General features: G+C 59.9%; 2 protein-coding genes across 7 annotated transcripts in view; one reads left to right on the forward strand and one right to left on the reverse strand.

Annotated features, from left to right (window-relative positions):
• On the forward strand, window positions 1-16,160 carry INPPL1 (inositol polyphosphate phosphatase like 1). Of its 4 annotated transcripts, none has more exons than XM_049713878.1 (29): window positions 1-15; window positions 1,820-2,234; window positions 5,040-5,103; window positions 5,196-5,346; window positions 5,577-5,697; window positions 5,946-6,086; window positions 6,330-6,423; window positions 6,531-6,620; window positions 6,801-6,899; window positions 7,013-7,163; window positions 7,253-7,359; window positions 7,698-7,800; window positions 7,884-8,080; window positions 8,384-8,501; window positions 9,109-9,205; window positions 9,508-9,646; window positions 9,763-9,862; window positions 9,963-10,051; window positions 10,289-10,370; window positions 10,502-10,591; window positions 11,150-11,263; window positions 11,402-11,490; window positions 11,934-12,021; window positions 12,114-12,269; window positions 12,515-12,593; window positions 12,689-12,829; window positions 14,175-14,847; window positions 15,082-15,215; window positions 15,336-16,160. In XM_049713878.1, exons 2-29 carry the CDS (start codon window positions 2,038-2,040, stop codon window positions 15,424-15,426), a joined length of 3,795 nt encoding a protein of 1,264 aa, XP_049569835.1. In that variant the 5' UTR covers window positions 1-15; window positions 1,820-2,037; the 3' UTR covers window positions 15,427-16,160. The 4 variants fall into 4 exon arrangements, with proteins under 4 accessions (XP_049569835.1, XP_004279799.1, XP_033261495.1 ...); XM_004279751.4 differs by lacking the exon at window positions 1-15 and adding an exon at window positions 350-986; XM_049713877.1 differs by lacking the exon at window positions 1-15 and adding an exon at window positions 1,002-1,696.
• PHOX2A (paired like homeobox 2A) overlaps window positions 16,129-19,821 on the reverse strand; it is a 14,091-nt gene continuing 10,398 nt past the window's right edge. For all 3 annotated transcript variants that reach the window (XM_049713892.1, XM_049713894.1, XM_049713893.1), the window contains 2 exons: window positions 18,253-18,440; window positions 16,129-17,294 (listed from right to left, as the gene is read on the reverse strand). In XM_049713892.1, the coding sequence (XP_049569849.1) occupies window positions 16,842-17,294; window positions 18,253-18,440 (641 nt within the window). In that variant the 3' untranslated portion in view covers window positions 16,129-16,841. The remainder of the gene's footprint in view (window positions 17,295-18,252; window positions 18,441-19,821) is intronic.

Raw genomic sequence — 19,821 nt, forward strand, 5'->3', positions numbered from 1 at the left:
CTGTTTACCGTGTGGGTGAGTCTCAGTCACTACATTTACCTAGTCTGGAAGGCCCCACGGACCCCGCTCCACGTCCCAGGCTTTGCTCCAGCTGGGTGAAGTCAATGCACATTTGAAACAGAGAAAGGAGCTCGTCGGAACTGACCCAGACACAGGTTCAATTTAGCAAAGTGAAAGTTCTCTCGCAGGTTAAAGGGGATCCTCCGACAGCGGCCTAAGAGTTGGCAGCAATGGGAGCCAGGCTGGAGGCCTGCGCCTTTAAGGATCCAGGGGGCGGAGGGGCGGGGCAGGAAGCGGACTCCCAGGAGACGCCGCCACCGGCTAGGTCTTTTTGTGGGGAGGGGCGGGCCAGACCCTCCTAAGGACCCCGCCCCCTTTCCGGGAGGCCCAGGGGGGCCCTACCGCCCCTTGTGGGAGGGGAAGGGGCCGGGGGTTGTCGGAGCGAGCCTGGTCTAGGGCGCTCCTGGCTCCGCGTCCCGCCCACAGAGGCTCGAGTTTGTTGACTTGGAGGGAGTAGCTGGGATGGGGGCGGGTGCTAATAATACTCGTTCGTTCCATTGCCTCGCTTTACAGTTTACACAGCTGTCACCTTCGTTACTCCTTAATTAATAATAAAAATAGCCGCTGTTCGGGAGCGCCCACTGAATGCCAGGCCCCGTGCGGAGAGCTTTACAAGAACGGTCCTATTGAGTCTGCCCTCATAAAGTTATCCCCATTTTACAGAGCCGGAAGGCGAGGCTCTGAGAGGCGCCGTGACTCGCCCGAGGTCAATCGGCTGGTTAGCGGCTCCGGAATCAAGGCACTGGGCCGGGCGAGGCGGGGCGCGGGTTCTACCCCCGGCTCGGCGGAGAGCCGCGGGGGCGGGGCGGCGGGCGGGGCGGAAGGCGAGGTGGGGGGGTGCGGCGGCAGAGGATGGCCATCTTAAGTGGCCGCTGGGAGTCCAGGGCTGCTTCCCCGGGGAAGGGGGCATCGGAGCAGCCCAGGAGGTGGGGGTCTGAGTACGGCGGCCGGGGCTCTGGGGAGAGGTCGGGAGCCCGGGGGTTTGAGGGAACTTTCTTCTAGATGGGCAAGGAAAGGCCTGATCTCGGGCTGCTGAACCCCTCAAGGCCGGGGCCTGCGGGTATGGGGGATGGTGCCAGGGAACTTGGCCGAGAGGGGGGAAGGGCTCTGCCTGGGCTGAGAGGGGCTGCCGGGGACGGTGCATGGGGATTCGAGGACACTGGACCTCCTCTGGGGGTTTGTGGGGGATCCCCCACGCGGGACTGGGACCCAGTGGAGTTTGGGGGTTCAGGCCTAAGTAGGGGCTGGATTTCACGGGAGTTGGGGGTGATGGGGAGAGAGACGGCAGGAGGTTGGTTCATCATGGGATCCTTCGGGGATTTTGGTAACTCGATCCTACGAGTCTGTAGGGGGGCCGAATGGAAAGGATTTGGGGGTGGAATCAGACGTTTATGGGAGTTGGGGGTCATATAATTGTGAGTATTGAAAGGAGGGGGAGGGGATCGGGAATCCCAAAGTGTCGGGGCGCAGGATGGGTTGACTTGGGCTTGGAGGCGGGCGTTAGGAGCTGGATCTTCTCCGGGTGGTGATGGCTGGGCAGGATCATTGTGGGGTTTGGGAGGCCGGCCTCCCCTGGGGTTTGGGGGGTCCCGGCTCCTGCGGGAATGCAGAGGGCGGCTTCCCCGCGGGGAAGAGGGTGAGGGCAGGGGCGGGACGGGCCTTGGGCCGAGCGGTGGGGGTGGGGGCCGGCCGCCCGGCACTGCGCTCCGCTCCTGCCCCTCCCCCGCCGCCTCTGAACAAACTTTTCTTTCTCTTCAAGTTGAGGCCGGCGCTGCTGGCGGCGGCGGCTGCGCGGCAAACCGGGCGGCAAGCGCGGCGGAGCACGGAACCCCGATCCCCGGCTCGGTCCCGCCAGCGGATCATCAGGCTCGGTCCCCAGCCCCGGTACCCGGGCCCGGTCCCAGCGTCAGCGCCGAGCGTCCCAGGGCGGATGGCGCGGGGCGGTGGGCGCGGGCGGCGCTGAACCCTGCCCTGGCCATGGCCTCGGCGTGCGGGGCGCCGGGCCCAGGGGGCGCCGGGCCTGGGGCCGCTCTGGGCAGCCCGGCCCCCGCCTGGTACCACCGCGACCTGAGCCGCGCCGCCGCCGAGGAGCTGCTGGCCCGGGCAGGCCGCGATGGCAGCTTCCTGGTCCGAGACAGCGAGAGCGTGGCGGGAGCCTTCGCGCTCTGCGTCCTGTGAGTGGGGCTGAGGCTCCCGGCGGGCGGGGGCACGGCCCGGGCTTCGTTGAGTGCTGTGGGGAGGGCCCGGGACAGTGGGACGCCTGCGCCCGCCACAGTGGGGGCCTTGGCTCTCTGCTGGGCCTGAGGAAGGATGCCGGGAGCACTTCCTTCCTGCTGTGTGTCTGGGGGCACTTGCTGCGGCACTGAGGGCAGAGTATGCGGGGTCCTGCGGCCCAGGGTCGCTATAATTGGGGAAAGTGTAGGGAGTCTCTGGCAGACCCCCTCAGGCATCCTCCAGGCAGGGGTGAGGATGTGCATCCCACGGTTGTGTGCACTTCTGTTTATGTAGGGATTGGGTGTCTGAGTGGGAGTTGGGGCCAGAGGAACTAATGGGGTGTGTGGGGATGCCCAGCAGCTTCCTTAGGGGGCTTTCTGTTTCCCGGGACTGAGGCTGGGGCCTGCCTGCGTATGTATGACTGCGGCTGGGGACAGGGTGGTGTTGAGAAGGGGAGTGAGGCAGTATGGCTCCCTGTCATTATTTCATGAATCAGTGAGTGAGTGTGTGTGCCCTGGCTCTGGGATCCTGCTGCCCTAGCCCTGAGCTGTGGGTGCTGAGTGTGGGGCTAGGCTTGGCAGCTCTCTGAGTGGGCCTGGTTTTGTGCTTGTACCCATCTGCCGTGCATGGCAGTGGTGTTGGGTGAGTTTGCACTCTCAGTTTTGGAGTCTTCTTCCTGAGCTGCCCCCCTGAGCCCCAGAATCTGACATTGGGTGGGCTCCTGTAGGCCTCTGGAGTGGAGGTGGTGAGTGGGAAGTGGTGGGGCTGCTTTGTTTAGACCTAGTTATGTTCCTCCTCAGGCCCGTGAGCCCTCCCAAGTCCCTATCCCTGTGTCTCTTTCCCTTCTGTTCTCCTCACATCTTTAGGTGTACACTGGCCTAGGCCAGTGGTTCTCAATTGGGGTTGATTTTACCCCTCAGGGGATGTTTGGCAATGTCTGGAGACATTTTTGGTTGTCACAACTGGGATCGTACTACTGGCTCCTAGTGGGTAGAAGCCAGGGTTGCTGCTAAACATCCGACAATGCACAGTACTGTCCCTCACCACAAAGAATTATGTAGTCCAAAATGTCAGTGGTGCTGAGGGTTGAACAACCCTGGCCTAGGCAGTGGACCTGAAGAGGAAGGGGTCCCTCAAGTTTCAGCTTATGTCCCATATCTGAGGCCCAATAGGGGACTGAAGAGGGACAGCCTAGGCAGATGAATAACCTAGAGTCCTGCATGCCAACCCTCTCTGAGGCGTACCCCCTAATTAGGGAGGGGAGGGAGGCAGGTGCTAGATCAGCTGTTGAGTGGGAGGGGGACAGCTGGGCCTGTGTCTGGATGGGAACATTATTGTCCCAGGAGGGAAAAGTCCTGGCTCCATTGCCGGGGAGGGGACGGGTGGGGTGAGGGGCTGTCTGTGTGTGAGGACTTCAGCTTTACCGGCTGACTCTGGTTACTCCCTGCATCTCAGGAACCTGGGAGTGGGTGATCAGAAACATACTTGCTTACCTGTATATGCCACCCACGCATACAGGGGAAACATTCAGGACACGGCCCTGCCCCAGCAGGTGCAGTCAATCCAACCAGCAGGCCCGGATACAGGTCCTGGCCTCCGTCCTGACTTTAAATGCCAGCTCTGCCTTTTACTTACCTTTTACTTGCTCTGTGACCTTAGGCAAATCACTTTTCTTCCTTGCGCCCGTTTCTTCTTCTGGAGAAGAGGGATAATAATAATATCTGCCTTAAAACGTGAGGATTAAATGAGATCACGTCTGTAGGACGTTGAGTACCTGACTTGTCACAGAGACAGGACTCAGTTAATGGGATGCTATTACTCTTACAAACACAGACCCACAGTCCAAAAACCAACACACCCAGTCACACACAGATAGCCACACAGTTTGTGCCCAGTGGTCAGGAGAGCCCCTGGACAGGGCTTACCTGAGGGGAGAGGATGGCCCTGTGGCTAGGGTGTAGAGTCTCCTCAAATAGGCATTTGGTCCTCTCTAGTGATACCCACCTCCAACACACACGGCCTAGGTGACCCCCTTTGCAAGCCTGCCCTGAGGTGCGGCTGCAGAGGGATCCTCCACCCCCACTGAGTGCAGCCTGTACCATCCAGGCCAGGCTCAGCTGTCACCTGCTCAGCTGTTGCTACCATCTGTCAGCACCCCTCTTGCCCCTCCTTAGCTTGGGGCTCCTAGAGGCCCACCTCTCCCATAGAGGGCCCCCGTGGGTCATCCCAATTTCCTGGTGTCTGGGGAAGGGGGGAGAAAGCCCTAGAATGATATCCTCACACCCCCCCAGCAAAACTACTCCAGACACACCTGACTCCAGCAGAGCCAGACACCAGTGTAAACACAGGCAGCAGGCACACGTGTGATAGCACGTCACCCATGCACGCAGACGGGTTACCCAGGCCTCTGAGGACTCTTACTCTGGCGGGGGGCCCAGACTGGTACCAAAGCCCAGAGGGTCTGTTTAGACAGCTGTGGAGGCCACAAAAGAGCCGCCTGATGCTTCCGGGGCCCTACAGTGGATGTGGAGTGTATGTAGGCCTGGGGTGGGGGTGGGTGGGTCTGGGCATTCCTGTTCTGCTTGGCACTAGCAGGATAGAGGGGACTGGCCCCATCATTAACCCTGTGCAGCCTGGGCAAACAGCTTTAAGGAAACCTAGATGAGGGGCCTGGGGGCTGAGCCCGCTGGTAGGAGGAAACGGGGTCTTGGGACTTAGACCCCAGCCTGGGGGTGACAGATTCTGATCCCCTGCTCTGCTGTCAGGTATCAGAAGCATGTGCACACATATCGAATTCTCCCTGATGGAGAAGATTTCCTGGCCGTGCAGGTAGGAGCTTAGACCCTGACCCCTGACCTTGATTCCAGCCTAAGGTTTGGGACCAGCTGATTGACGCTTCTCCCACTCTTGCTGGCCTGCAGACCTCGCAGGGTGTGCCTGTGCGCCGCTTCCAGACCCTGGGGGAGCTCATCGGCCTGTACGCCCAGCCCAACCAGGGCCTGGTGTGTGCCCTGCTTCTGCCTGTGGAGCGGGAGCGAGAGCCAGACCTGCCGGATGACCGCGATGCCTCAGGTGCTGCCCGGGGTGCGATGTACGAATGCCTTCCCTGCGCCCATCCCCGGCCATTACCTGCGACTTCCCAACCCATCTTCTCAGCCTGACTCCCCTGAAGCCCGCTGCCACTCTCCATGGTGCCTGGGCCCTTTACCCCTTTCCACGCAAGTCTCTGACAGCCATCGTGTCCCCCGTACTTCACTGAGGGCAGGGGGCTCACACCGCTGCCCACTGGCCCCTGTCCACAGATGGGGAGGATGAGAAGCCCCCACTGCCCCCGCGCTCTGGCTCTACCAGCATTTCTGCCCCCCTCGGGCCCAGCAGCCCCCTGCCAGCCCCTGAGACCCCCACGACTCCGGCTGCTGAGAGGTGAGACCCCAACCCCCTCCTGAGCAGGAAGTCCCTTTCTTCTCTGAGAACTGTGTCCTCACCGAAGGTGGGAAGACCTTTAAGCCCCCAGCCCTCCCCAGGGACCCCCGCCCTGTCTCAGCCCCAGAGGCAGACACCCTGGCCTGTCGTACTATGACTGCCACCTGTACCGTCTCCTCTAGGAGTGGGGTGGGGTTGCTGGGACAGGGTCAGCGGGGCCTCCACTGACTTCTTAACCCCTCCTGAAGTGCTCCCAATGGGCTGAGCACTGTCTCGCACGAGTACCTGAAGGGTAGCTACGGGCTGGATCTGGAGGCTGTGCGGGGTGGAGCCAGCAACCTGCCGCACCTCACCCGCACCCTTGCCACCTCATGCCGGAGGCTGCACAGGTACCTGGGACGTCCAGCTCCACGCGCTGCACCCTTACCTCTCACCTGTCCTCTCCTGCTGCCTTGCTACACAAATGCCCTGACCTTTGACCTCTGGCCCTGAACCAGGAACCAGCTATTGCCTCCTGACTTTTCCTCGCCTGAACCCTTGTATCCTCTCGGTGGCAGCTGAAGCTACACACTCAGCCCCTCTTCCCTATGCTTGGGTCGGGGTGGGGAGTTCTGACCTGATGTTTCCCATAGTGAGGTGGACAAGGTCCTGTCGGGCCTGGAGATCCTGTCCAAGGTGTTTGACCAGCAAAGCTCGCCCATGGTGACCCGCCTTTTGCAGCAGCAGGTGGGATTGTGGAGAAACCTCTGGGGAGTGGGTTCATGTTCTGGCGCTGAGTGGGGTGCCTCCTGCTTGGTGGCCTCACGGACGAGCCTCATTCTTTCTCCCCGCAGAACCCACCACAGACTGGGGAGCAGGAGCTAGAGAGCCTGGTGCTAAAGCTGTCAGTGCTAAAGGACTTCCTGTCAGGCATCCAGAAGAAGGTGCCCCGACCCCTGACCTCTGATCCCTGACCCACTCACCGGTCCCTGGCCACTTGCGTTGCTCTAACTGATCTGAACCCTGAATCTGTAGTTTAGCACTGAGCCCCACATCAGCTGTGTCCCTCCCCGCCCCAGCCCTCAGCAAGGCTCCTAACCTTGCCCTGTCCTTGCCCCCTCCAGGCCCTGAAGGCCCTACAGGACATGAGTTCCACAGCACCCCCGACCCCGCTGCAGCCATCCACACGTAAGGCCAAGACCATCCCTGTGCAGGCCTTTGAGGTACATGGTGGGGGGCGGGGGGGAACCTCACAGGGCAAAGAGTGGGTGGAGGTGAAGGGGGTGCTGCCTGCCCCCAGGTCTTTTCAGCAGCCCCTCCACCTCCTGGCCTGTAGGTGAAGCTGGATGTGACCCTGGGTGACCTGACCAAGATTGGGAAGTCACAGAAGTTCACGCTGAGTGTGGACGTGGAGGGTGGGCGGCTGGTGCTATTGCGGAGACAGCGGGACTCACAGGAGGACTGGACGACCTTCACGCATGACCGCAGTGAGCCAGGGCCCACCCTGGGATGGGGGGTGGGGTGGGCCCCTGGGCCTCAGGGCACAGGCTGGTGTGACCCATCCTCCATCCCCTAGTCCGCCAGCTCATTAAGTCCCAGCGGGTCCAGAACAAGTTGGGCGTCGTGTTTGAGAAAGAGAAGGACCGGACACAGCGCAAGGACTTCATCTTTGTCAGCGCCCGGGTGAGCAGCGGGTGGGCCAGGCCACTGGGGGCTGCAGGAGTCCCTGCTGGATGGGAAGAGAGGGAACACATGATGTAGGCATGCCATCCCTCGTGGTGGGGGCAGTTCTGACGGAGCAGAGAGTGTGTATACTGAGAGTGGGCAGCCTGAGGGTGGATTCAAATATTCATTCAGTGAACGTTTACTGAGCACCTGTTGTATGCTTGAGGAGTGGGTGTATGGTGGTGAGCCAGAGAGGTATGTCCGTCTCCTCCTGGACCTGCCACCTAGCAGGGTGTCCCCGTGGAAGGGGGTTTCCTGGCCACCCACCTGCCCCTGACTGGCTGCTGTTCCCCCAGAAGCGGGAGGCCTTCTGCCAGCTGCTGCAGCTCATGAAGAATAAGCACTCCAAGCAGGACGAGCCCGACATGATCTCCGTCTTCATAGGCACCTGGAACATGGGTCAGGCCCGTGCAGGGGCTGGGGTGGGAGAGAGGAAGGGCCCCATGCAGGGGCCTGACCACCTGCATCCACTCCCCCTCCAGGAAGTGTGCCGCCTCCAAAAAATGTGACATCTTGGTTCACATCGAAGGGTCTGGGGAAGACCCTGGATGAGGTCACGGTGACCATACCTCATGACATCTATGTTTTTGGGACCCAGGAGAACTCGGTGGGCGACCGCGAGTGGCTGGACCTGCTCCGCGGGAGCCTCAAGGAGCTCACAGATCTGGATTACCGCCCGGTGAGGGTCATCCTCTTGTCCAGCCCGCCTCCTCACACACTGCCCCCAACTATCCTGCTTGACCTCACGCACGACCCTGGAGAGCTCTCCCTCTGGTCCCTGGGCATATCCTTTAGGAAGTTTAACTGGAGTCCTTTATGCTATGGGAAGGGCTCTTTCTCTCTGGTCCCTCAGGAAAAAGGGGTGGCAGCCCTTCCTATTTTGTGACTTCCAGAACAGTCTGTAGTATGGGCTGGGCGGGGTGGGGGAGATGTGGACAGTGGCCCAGCTCGGGGCAGGGGTGACCCCGCACCCCTTCCCCAGATTGCCATGCAGTCACTGTGGAACATCAAGGTGGCTGTGCTGGTCAAGCCAGAGCATGAGAACCGCATCAGCCACGTCAGTACATCCAGTGTGAAGACTGGCATCGCCAATACCCTGGGTGAGTAGGGAGGGTGGGTCCCTCTGTCCACGCTTCTTGCTTCCTCTCCAGCCCAGGGTCCAGGGTCTCCCCCTTTTGGGTAGTCTCAGCTTTCCCATCTATAGAACTCTTTGAACTTTGCAAAGCGTGTTCGTATTCTAAATCTCTTCCAGCCCCACCAGGAAGGCAGGGCCAGGATAATTACCTCCATTTCTTAGATGATAAAACTCAGGCCCAGAGTGGTCAAGTGAGCTGTCCAAGGTCACACAGCTAGTACATGGTAGAGCCCGGCACCTGGCATAGTGCCCAGGTCTCCCTGTTTGCAGTCCAGTGGTCCCTCAGGATAGATTCTGCTCAGAATCTGCAGGTTCTTGCAGCTTCACTATTGGGGTCCCCTGTGATCTCCAGGGGCTCTCTGTTCACACATGCCGACAGACCCAGGCCATCCAGATGGGGCTGCATGTGCCCCGTGTGGACCCCCGGGAAGGCGTGTGTGTGTGTGCAGGGGCCTGCCTGCCTCATGGTATGTGGGGAAGTCGGGAGGATCTTCCCACTGCTGCTTAGACAGGCAGAGGGGAGTCGGGAGCCCACCGGGGGTGACTCAGGCCTTCTTCTGTTGCCCTGACAGGAAACAAGGGGGCCGTGGGTGTCTCCTTCATGTTCAATGGCACCTCGTTTGGCTTTGTGAATTGCCACCTCACCTCGGGAAATGAGAAGACTGCCCGGTGAGGGGGCACCTTCTCAACTGTCTCTTTAGCCTCATCCTCTCTTTGCCAAAGACCTATTCCCTCTCCCATATCCTAGTCTACAGTACATCCTACATCCCTGTCCCCAAAGGCCCCCTTCTTCCTTACCTCAACTCAGGACCCCTCTGTCTCTCCCTGACTTTGACCTTGTCCCCAGTTCCTTCCTCTGTCCCCAGGGACCCTGATCCCTGGCCCATCCCTGACCCCAGCCAGAGATATCTTACCTTCATGCCTGTCCCTGACACCTGACCCTAGAGGCCTCCCCCCACCCCCCACTGTAGACGGAACCAGAACTACCTGGACATCCTGCGGCTGCTCTCGCTGGGTGACCGGCAGCTCAGTGCCTTTGACATCTCTCTGCGTTTCACTCACCTCTTCTGGTTTGGGGACCTCAACTACCGCCTTGACATGGATATACAGGTGTGAGCAGGGCCCGGCAGGTGGCTGGTAGGGAGGCTGGGCTGGGGCCAGGTGGGCTCTCACCTCTGGCTTTGGCTCGAGGGGGAAAGTCTCCAGCCTTTGTGTCCCCACCCCAGGAGATCCTGAACTACATCAGCAGGAAGGAGTTTGAGCCCCTGCTCAGGGTGGACCAGCTCAATCTGGAGCGGGAAAAGCACAAGGTTTTCCTTCGATTCAGTGAGTGTGGGCCCGGCAGGGGGTCCCTGAGGGCCAGGATCCTTGTGGTATCCCTGGGTCTTCCGGGCCCTGACTCCTCCATCCCCCCCGCCTTCCCTAGGTGAGGAGGAGATCTCCTTCCCACCCACCTACCGCTATGAGCGGGGTTCCCGGGACACATATGCCTGGCACAAGCAGAAGCCAACTGGGGTGAGTGAAGAGAAGGAGCTGGGCCTGGGGAGACCCCCCAGGGCTGCAGTGAATCAAGAGTGTGTGTGGGGTCAAGGGTCCAGGCCTCTGCACTTACCGCTCCAGCTTCCGTGGCCCCTTTTGGGGCCTCTGGGGTGCTCCTGCATGTTGTGAGGATCCAAGGAAGGAGGTGGGCGCTGGGGCCACTGTGGTGGGGCCCCAGCTGACCTCTGACCATGCTGCCATCCCCTGCCCCAGGTCCGGACCAACGTGCCTTCATGGTGTGACCGGATTCTCTGGAAGTCCTATCCCGAGACCCACATCATCTGCAATTCCTATGGTCAGAGCCTCCCAGACAGGGTGATGGGTGGTCTTGGGTGGTCACTGACCCAACTCTGCCTCAGCTTTGGGAAGTGCCAGCAGAGAATAAGGAGCTTTCCCCTGAGCCCTCATTCCTACTCCCCTCCCCAGGCTGCACAGATGACATCGTCACCAGCGACCACTCCCCTGTGTTTGGGACATTTGAGGTTGGAGTTACCTCTCAGTTCATCTCCAAGAAAGGTGGCTATTCTGGATGTGCTTGTGGGTGTGGCGTCCATCTGGGTGGCTGCAGGTGCTGGCCTGGGGATGTGCATAGGTTTGAATACATCTAAATGTGTGTGTGTGTGTGTGTGTGTTTGGGTGTTTACATGTACGTGTAGGAATGTTTCTGAATATGTGATGTGTGAGGGTGTCTGTGTTGCCTGGGTCATCACAGGAGGTACATGCCCAAGAGCGTGTGAACGTAAACATGTACGTGTGTCTATCTGCCTGGGGCCACTTGAGTACCCGAGTGTGCCTGGTGGTGTGGTGGGTTGTCGGCAGGCATATCCTGCAGGCATTCTGGTCCCTGGTCCTCTCTCAGGTAGTCTCTCATCTTGGGTTGTCTGTTTGTCCCAGTCCCAGGTCTGGGCTTTGGGGTCTCGCTACTGGTTGCTTGGGATGGAGGAGGCCCCTCCTGGCCTTCCCTCCTGCTCTGCCAGGGCTGCTGATTCCCTGTCCCAGCACTCAGTCTCTCTATCCCATTCCTTCTGCCACCCTCTCAGCCCTCCTGTCTATATTCCTCCCTTTGCCCCTCAGGGCTCTCAAAGACCTCAGACCAGGCCTACATCGAGTTTGAGAGCATTGAGGCCATTGTGAAGACAGCCAGCCGCACCAAGTTCTTCATTGAGTTCTACTCCACCTGCCTGGAGGGTCAGAGGCGGGACCCAGGGCTGGGTGTGGGCCACAGGGTATGGGAGGTCCGAGGTGCCCAGAGTGGTCAGCCCTCTAGTTAGAGAGAAGGGAAGCTGAGAGGTGGCACTCAGTTGGGTATCCCCCACCCCCACCCAGAGTACAAGAAGAGCTTCGAAAATGATGCCCAGAGCAGTGACAACATCAACTTCCTCAAGGTGCAGTGGTCCTCACGCCAGCTGCCCACGGTGAGGCTTGTGGGTGAGGACACAGAGAGGGAGGTGCAGCAGAGCGCCACCTGGAGCCTGCCTGGGAGGGCGGGCAGAGCCGGCAGCACAGGCTTGTGTGTGGGGTGGGCGTGAGTGAGGATGAGGGCACGTGCTCTGTTTGGGGGAGTGGGGGGAGCCAAGTTGCAGCTGGTTCATTCATTCATTCAATGAATAGCTCTTGAGCCTTTGCTAAACATCAGGTCCTGTGTTGGTCATTGCTGATGCAGAAAATTAATTAATTACAGGGCTGTTAAGTGCTCTGAGAGGCCCATGCAGGACTGTGTCTTCTACCTTATGGATTAGGATCTTTCCTAAGAGTGGACGGGAGTGAGCATGGACGAGCTTGAGGGTGGGGTGAGTGGCGGTGTGGCACGTGGGGGTGGGCGGGCCTTTGTTCCTCACTGGGCCTCTCTGTGCCCCAGCTCAAGCCCATTCTGGCTGACATCGAGTACCTGCAGGACCAGCACCTCCTGCTCACAGTCAAGTCCATGGACGGCTACGAATCCTATGGTGAGGGTCGAGGGGGGCCAAGGGGCACAGAAAGCTGGGCAGGGCCCTAGAAAGGCTTGGCAGTCTGCTGGTCTGCTCCATCTGCCCTTCAGGGGAGTGCGTGGTGGCGCTCAAGTCCATGATTGGCAGCACGGCCCAGCAGTTCCTGACCTTCCTGTCCCACCGCGGCGAAGAGACAGGCAACATCCGTGGCTCCATGAAGGTGCGGGTGCCCACAGAGCGCCTGGGCACCCGTGAGCGACTCTATGGTGGGGGCCCCATTGGGAGGGGTGTGGGGCATAAGACGGGGTGGTGTGGGCGGGTCTAGGAGGGGAGGACCAGGGCTGCAGGGAAGGCATGTTGGAATCCCTGGAACATTTGGCGGTTCTGCAGCCAGGTCTGGGGGTGGGCCTGCCCTAAGGAGTAGCTGGGAAGGGGCTAGCAGCCCACTGGGGTGTCTGTGGGATGTAGGACCCCAAGTCTCCTCTGAGTCTCCTTTCCCTTCCTCCCCCAGAGTGGATCAGCATTGATAAGGATGAGGCAGGAGCAAAGAGCAAAGCCCCCTCTGTGTCCCGAGGCAGCCAGGAGCCCAGGTGAGCTGGGGCTGTGTGGTGTGCTACGTGAGGGGTGCCCGGGGGCTCTTGGTCAGCCCCTACTTCACCTCTCCTCCCCTGTGCACCCCTGGCAGGTCAGGGAGCCGCAAGCCAGCCTCTGGAGAGGCCTCCTGTCCACTCTCCAAGTTATTTGAAGAACCAGAGAAACCACCACCAACTGGGAGGCCCCCAGCCCCACCTCGAGCTGCTCCCCGGGAGGAGCCCTTGACCCCCAGGTGAGAGAAGGAAACTGTCACCCCCTGACTTTATCCATCGCTGTGCGTGGCTCTCAGGGCCAGCTTGGGGATCACCTGCTGCTTGGCTGCTCTGCTGCCACATGGCCGGAGGTGCCAGGGCCCTACGCTCGTGGCCACTGGCCAGCCAGGCCTCCTGAAGGTGTGGCTCTCTGGTCAAAGGGAGCACAGTCAGCCTTTCCTCTCAATCCTGCCTTAAAAAATAGAATTAGAAATTGTTTCTGCAACAGCTCCCTCTGTGTAAACACTTAACTTGAGCCTTCTGTTTGGGGATAGGCCTTCATCTCAGCACGGATTTCCCTAGGGGTGTTCTATGGACCACTGTCCTACAAGATGCCCCCGCTGGTAACTGGTTTGTTGTCAAATGAGTTTGGGAAATGGTTGTTGCTAGATTCTTTTCTTAGGTATTCCCAGTGCACAATAGTATCAGCAAAAGCTCTGAGCATGTGGACAGGAAGGAAATCCTTTTTCAACTCTGTTGAATATAGTTTCCCAAACTTAATGGGCCAGGAAACTTTTCCATGCAATAACTATTAATATCCTGGGGCACTACAGTTGACCCTTGAACATGGCAGGGGTTAGGGGTGTATAACTTAGAGTCATCCCTCTGTATCCCCAGTTCTTCCATATCTGCAGTTCCACATCCACAGGTTCAACCATTGTGGCTTGTAGATCATGTAGTGCTGCAGTACTGAAAAAAATCTGCGTATGAGTGGACCCGTGCAGTTCAAGCCCGTGTTGTTCAATGGTCAACTGTAGTATTCTGTGGATCATACTTTGGGAAAGTGAGGCTTGCTTTTTAATTATATCCAGTTGTTACTTGAACGTAAATAAAAACTGCTGGTGTGTTTTCAGTCATCTTCAGCTGTTATCAGTCACCTTGGTTTTATCTCTAGGCTTGAGTAAAACTAACCTGAATCCCTGAGTAAGATTCCCCAGTAGATCGGCCTCAGATGCCTCCAGAGGCTTTCCGAATCTGGCTGGTCATTCTCATTGAAGACTTTTATTGTCCTTCCTTCTGGGCTCTGTTTTCACCCATTTACGCTCAGCTTTCACCGTTACAAAATCAAAAAAGATTGCAGAATCTTAGCGAGTAAGACAAGGAAGTTTAGGGGTTATCCATTCAACTCCCCCGTCTCCCCAGTTTTAGAGATGAGGACCCCAAGGGACAGAGAGGGAAAGTGATGTGCTCAAGGTCACGTGCAAGTCTAGGACCAGGGGCTTACGTCTCCTGACTCGCAGTCCAGTTCTCCTTCCACTGCACCCACCCACCGCCTTCCCTTTGGGTTGCTGGGTCCTGATTTAGTTATTCTGCTCCCAAACCCAGGTTGAAGCCAGAGGGCGCTCCAGAGCTGGAAGGGGTGGTGGCGCCCTCACCTAAGAACAGCTTCAATAACCCTGCTTACTACGTCCTTGAAGGGGTCCCACACCAGCTGCTGCCCCCGGAGCCACCCTCGCCTGCCAGGGCCCCTGTCCCACCTGCCACCAAGAACAAAGTGGCCATCACAGTGCCTGCTCCGCAGCTTGGGCGCCACCGGCCTCCCCGTGTGGGAGAGGGAAGCTCATCAGATGAAGAGTCTGGGGGCACACTGCCCCCTCCAGACTTTCCACCCCCACCTCTGCCGGATTCGGCCATCTTCCTGCCCCCCAGCCTGGATCCTTTGCCAGGGCCAGTGATCCGGGGCCGCAGTGCGGGTGAGGCCCGTGGCCCACCACCTCCCAAGGCCCATCCAAGACCCCCACTGCCCCCAGGCCCCTCTCCCACCAGCACTTTCCTGGGGGAGGCAGCCAGTGGGGATGACCGCTCCTGCTCAGTGCTGCAGATGGCCAAGACACTGAGTGAGGTGGACTACGCTCCTGCTGGGCCTGGCCGCTCCGTGCTCCTGCCAGGACCCCTGGAGCTGCAGCCGCCCCGGGGACTGCCCTCGGACTATGGCCGGCCTCTCAGCTTCCCTCCACCTCGCATCCGAGAGAGCATTCAGGAGGACCTGGCAGAAGAGGTATGTGCACCAGGGGTGGCTGTCGGTGTGTGCTTGCCCATGGGTCGTGGTATACTTTTACTTCATTCAGCACTCAGTGGTGTTGCCTCTGCCCTGAGCTGGGCACTGGGGAGGAGTTGGAGGTCATATGAATCAGCCCCGCTCCTGGCCTCTCTCCCCACCCCAGAGCACGTGGTAGAATGTTGCTGTGTGAGGCACCCTCAGTGCTCTCTCTGACGTGCCCTATTCCCTCAGGCTCCGTGCCCGCAGGTCGGGCGGTCTGGTGGGCTGGGCGAGGCAGGCATGGGAGCCTGGCTGCGGGCCATCGGCTTGGAGCGCTATGAGGAGGGCCTGGTGCACAATGGCTGGGACGACCTGGAGTTTCTCAGGTGGGGGCGGGGCTGGAGGTGGACGGAGGTGGGGGGGTGGGGGTGGGGCTGGCCTCGGGGGCGGAGCTACGGGCTCTCTGGACCACCTCGCCCTTCTCCCAGCGTCTTTTACCCCTACAGCGACATCACCGAAGAAGATCTGGAGGAAGCTGGGGTGCAGGACCCGGCTCACAAGCGCCTCCTTCTGGACACCCTGCAGCTCAGCAAGTGACCGCGGTGGCACTGCGAAGCTAAGAACTGAGCGCCTCAACCTGCCCTTGAAGGCCCAGCCAGAGCTCCGGAGTTGAAAAAGTTACGAGCGGGCGGGGCAGTACTTCTCTGCCTATTTATTGGGGATCTGCGTTCCCTACTGCCCAATCATTTGGAATGCCCTAGTTAGGACATCCTGCCCCTCACCTTTTAGAGTCAGGGCCCAGGAGGTCAGTTGCCGTGGTTACCGAGGATCTTGGTTATTCTGGTGCTGTCCTCCCTTTCTGGACCCCTTCTCCAGCCCCAGGGAGGCCATGGGGTCCATATGGGTACGTCGTGGGCCCCCACTCTCACCGTTGTTCCTGCTGCCCTCCACCTGGCCTGAACCACAGGTGGAGGGGCTCGGCTAGGACCTCTCCCAACCCCCATTCTGGGGGGTGTCCGTCCGGAAATGAAGGAATAGCCCGAGAACTGGGCTAGGGTTTATTTAAGCTTTTCTGTATGGGCTTAGGGAGGGCGGGCACTTTAATGTTATGGGGGCCGGTTTAGGTGGGGGGGAATAATTTTGGCCATAAAGCGCCAGTTTGCTTAGATTTGTCTCCTGGTCTGTACCGCCCTGCCCTGGGGCTGTGTAGCAGCTCAGGGTTCCTCGCTGGTCACAAGGGGAACCGGTCTCTTGCAGGTAGCCTGTCCCCATCGTGGGTACTCAGAAGGGTTGCCGGTGTGCTGTCTTCAATAAATTAAGTTTTATTTGGATTGAGCAAAACTCACCTCAATAAATTACAGGTTTTTCAAAGGAAAAGAGCAACAACAGCAACAACGACAAAAAAACAGGAACGAGGAAGCCCCTCCATCCCGTTGCCCTGGCAGCTCCTCCACTCATCTAACGGGCCTGCCCTCTGTGCCAGACCGGCTGGGGATGGGAGGGGATGCATGAGGGTGAAATTGGTGGTGGGACCCTTCAGGCCACTCGTTATCCCAATGACGACCAGCCTTTGCACGGGTGGGGTCAGTGTGGGTGGGCCCAAGGGCTGGAGCAGCAGACTGCTCTCCAAGCTGAGTGACCCAGCCAGCTACAGGGGCAGGGGAGGAAGCCAGGCTGTCCCCGTTTGAGGAGTCACCTTTGGGCACTGTGTTAGGGGCAGGTGTTGTTTGATTCCGGTTCTGAAGAATACCAGGCTAGAAGGGGTTCTGGGCTCTCCTGGAGGGCATCCCAGTGAAAAGTACCCCCCTCCACTGAGTAGGGGTGGGTGAGGATGAGAGTGGCCCTGACTTGGTCTCCAAAGCTGGGGAGGGCACACATAGGTGTCAGACACGGTGGGGGGTGGGACAGATGGGGACATCAGGCAGGTGGCCAGGATGAGGAGGGACTCTGTCAGATCCTGGAGGGGCAGGGGCGTCTCAGGCGGCAGGCCCGGAGCCTCTAGAGGCCGGCAGCTAGAAGAGATTGGTCTTCAGGGAGGGGCCGGGCTTCCGGTGGAAGGAAGACAGAACCCCCGAGAAGGGCCCTGGTCCGGGTTCCGCCGGCTGCCAAGCCTTAAGCAGCTCCGCCGCGCCCGCGCCCGGTCCGCCGCCCCCACCGCCCGCCACGCCGGCCCACAACGGGCCCTTGAGCGGCTGTGGCCCCGGCCCGGCTCCAGGTCCGGACCCCAGGGCGGCGGGCAGCGGGCTGGGGCTCAGGCGCGGGCTGGCCAGGCCGGGCGCGGGCGGCGGCGGCGGCAGCGACGCGGTGCTGTCGGGCGTGGGGCTGCACGTGGACTCCTTGGAGTCGTCGTCCTCAGACGAGCAGCGCGCCTCACCCTTTTTGGCGCCCGCCGCGCCCGCCGCACCCTTGGCGCTGGCCGCACGCTCCTGTTTGCGGAACTTGGCCCGGCGGTTCTGGAACCAGACCTGCGGGCACAGGGGCCGGTCAGCCCGGGGCCGGCGGGCGCGGTGAGACCTCCTTCCGGAGGGGGCTGGTCAGGATTATTACCAGCCTTCTGAGTCTTGACCCCCTCCACCACTCTGCTCGTTGCCCTCCTCGTCTCTCGCCTCCCTCCCCTCCTCGTCTCTCGCCTCCCTCCCCTCTTCCACTAGCCCCTTCCTCCAGGTCCTTAGGCTCTTCCCCTTGGGATCTGCTCACCCGCGGATCCCGCTGCCTCCCAGTGTTCTCTGTCTCCCGGAGGGAACTCCGCCTTCGCTCTCCTCATCACCCAAAGCCCTCGCCCCAGTTCTTTCCTACAAGGAGCTCCGGGAGTCCCCCCGGAGCGTCCCACGGCAGTGGAGAGAGGGTTAGGGCACTCGGGAAGCCTTTTGTGCAGGGTCTCCAGTAAAGGCATGCCAGCTGAACATCTGTACTCAGATTTGTAAGATCGACGAAAAGTCCGTCCCGACCCAGCTCCTGCGCCTACCCTGAACCCGGGCTTTCCAGACTCAGAAGTTTCACCGTTGCAGAGCCGAAGAGGGGACCTGGAGGCGCTGACTGGCTTTCCCCCACTGCTCGGCCTTGTTTGGCCCCGAGGCCACCTGGAGCTGACCCTCTATCCACTCGGCCTCCGTCCTGGCTTCCCAAGCATCACTCTGCGTGCCCAGCCCTACCCGGGAGACTGAGGAGAAATCGTGGGGCTGAACAGCTCAGTTCTTCCGAAGGCCTCAGGACCCGCCTGGCCCCACCGCCTCCCGGGGCTGCCGGTCCTCCCCTGCCCAATCACCTCCAGACTGCACCCTGGCCCCTGGTCCTAGTTCGCCGCCCCCGGGCTGTACCCGCCCGCTGCCCGAGTGAGGCCCCTCTGTCCCTCGGACCCCCAGGTGTCAGGCACTAACTTCCCGGCCCCGCTCCGCGCGCACACACTTCCGCGCAAACACGCACCTGCACGCGAGCCTCGGTAAGGTCGATCTTGAGCGCCAGCTCCTCGCGCGTGTAAATGTCGGGGTAGTGAGTCTCGGCGAAGACGCGTTCCAGCTCCTTCAGCTGCGCGCTGGTAAACGTGGTGCGGATGCGCCGCTGCTTGCGCTTCTCGTGCAGGCCCGACGGCTCCGGGAAGAATTTGTAGGGCACTACGGGTGTGTGCAGGAGGGGGGAAATCAACAAGGGTGGGGATGTGAGGGGCCGATCCCGGCCCGCTGTGTTCTGCCCCTGAGGGATCGCTCACCATCCCCCGCCCCTGACCTGGCCCCTCGGCTTGGTCCTCTCAGTACGGATCGGCTTCCCTATCGCTGGATGGAGCCGGCAGGGGTGAAAGCGGACGGGGCGCGGGGAGGCCTGGGGCCCAAGAGCCGCAGAGAGGGAACCAAAATCTGATCCTCGGATCCAGGCTGCTGGCCTGTCGTTGGCCCTCCGCAGTGTTCCCTCTATCTCCCGCCAGTCTACCGGACCCGACCCTCAGTGTGTTTCTCCCTCAGTCGGCCTGACTTCAGGTCCTGCTATATCCATTCTAGCCTTAGCTGTCTGTCAGGTCTCATCAACATCCTGTGTCTCCCCAGTAACCAGTCATGGACCGCGGGTCTACTTTCAGGCCTGCCACGGACTCTCTGACATGTAAAAATTTGGCCGCCTCTACCCTGCATCCCTCTCCTTCCTAGGCCTCATTTCCTCAGCCCGATCTCATATCGAATTCTCTTCCAGGTGTCCCCCTCTCTTTTTCATCTCTCTCCAACCACATCTATCTGCAACTTTCCCCTCCTGGACCATTCTTCTCTTTGTGCCCATTGAGAAGGGTTCTTATTTCTCCCCTCCCAGGTTCCTCCATCTTCTCTTTGCCCTTCTTCTTCCTCCCAGACATCTCTCTCTGTCTCCCAACTCCTCCAAAAACCAGCCCCAACCCTTCCCTTCACTCTTCCCATCCCTGTCTCCCATCTACCCCTTCCCAGTACCCATTGTCCCACGGACAGTATTTCTGACACTATCTCCCCATCCTTGTCTCCAGCCCCCGTTTAGTTCTCCCTGTTCTCCAGGGATCCCCAATATCCTTATCTTTGTCATATCTCCCTAGTTCTCTATCTCCCCTAATCCTGTCTCCAACACCCCATTCCTATCCCCATCTTTCTCATCTCTGTTTTCAATCTTCCTTGGTCCCCATCTCCCATAATTCCTGTCCCCATCACCTGGTTTTTATCTCCATCTCCCCAACCCTGGTTCTCCATTTCTTCCAAGTACCCCAATCTTCCCATCTCTGCTCACATCTCTCTATATCTGTCCCTGTCTTCTCCATCTCAGACCTCCATCTTTCTAGGGCCCATCTCCCCATTTCCTGTTTCCAGCTCCCCAGTCCCCATCTGCATATGACCCAGAGTACCCAATCTCCCCATCCCCGTTCCAGTTTCTGACTCCATCTCTCTGGTTCTCACTTCTCCAAATCCAGGTCTCTCTCACCATCCCTCCCCACCACACAGGTCCCAATCTTCTACTGGGTCCCGGTGGTCTTCCCAGGAGGGAAGA

Source organism: Orcinus orca, chromosome 8, assembly GCF_937001465.1.
Source record: "Orcinus orca chromosome 8, mOrcOrc1.1, whole genome shotgun sequence".
NCBI lineage: Eukaryota > Metazoa > Chordata > Mammalia > Artiodactyla > Delphinidae > Orcinus > Orcinus orca.

Coding starts and splice junctions, on each gene's coding strand:
- INPPL1 (XM_049713878.1), top strand. CDS start 2,038: ATGGCCTCGGCGTGCGGGGCGCCGGGCCCAGGGGGCGCCGGGCCTGGG. Junction 2,235..5,039: donor GCCTTCGCGCTCTGCGTCCT/GTGAGTGGGGCT, acceptor CTCTGCTGTCAG/GTATCAGAAGCATGTGCACA. Junction 9,863..9,962: donor CAAGGTTTTCCTTCGATTCA/GTGAGTGTGGGC, acceptor CGCCTTCCCTAG/GTGAGGAGGAGATCTCCTTC.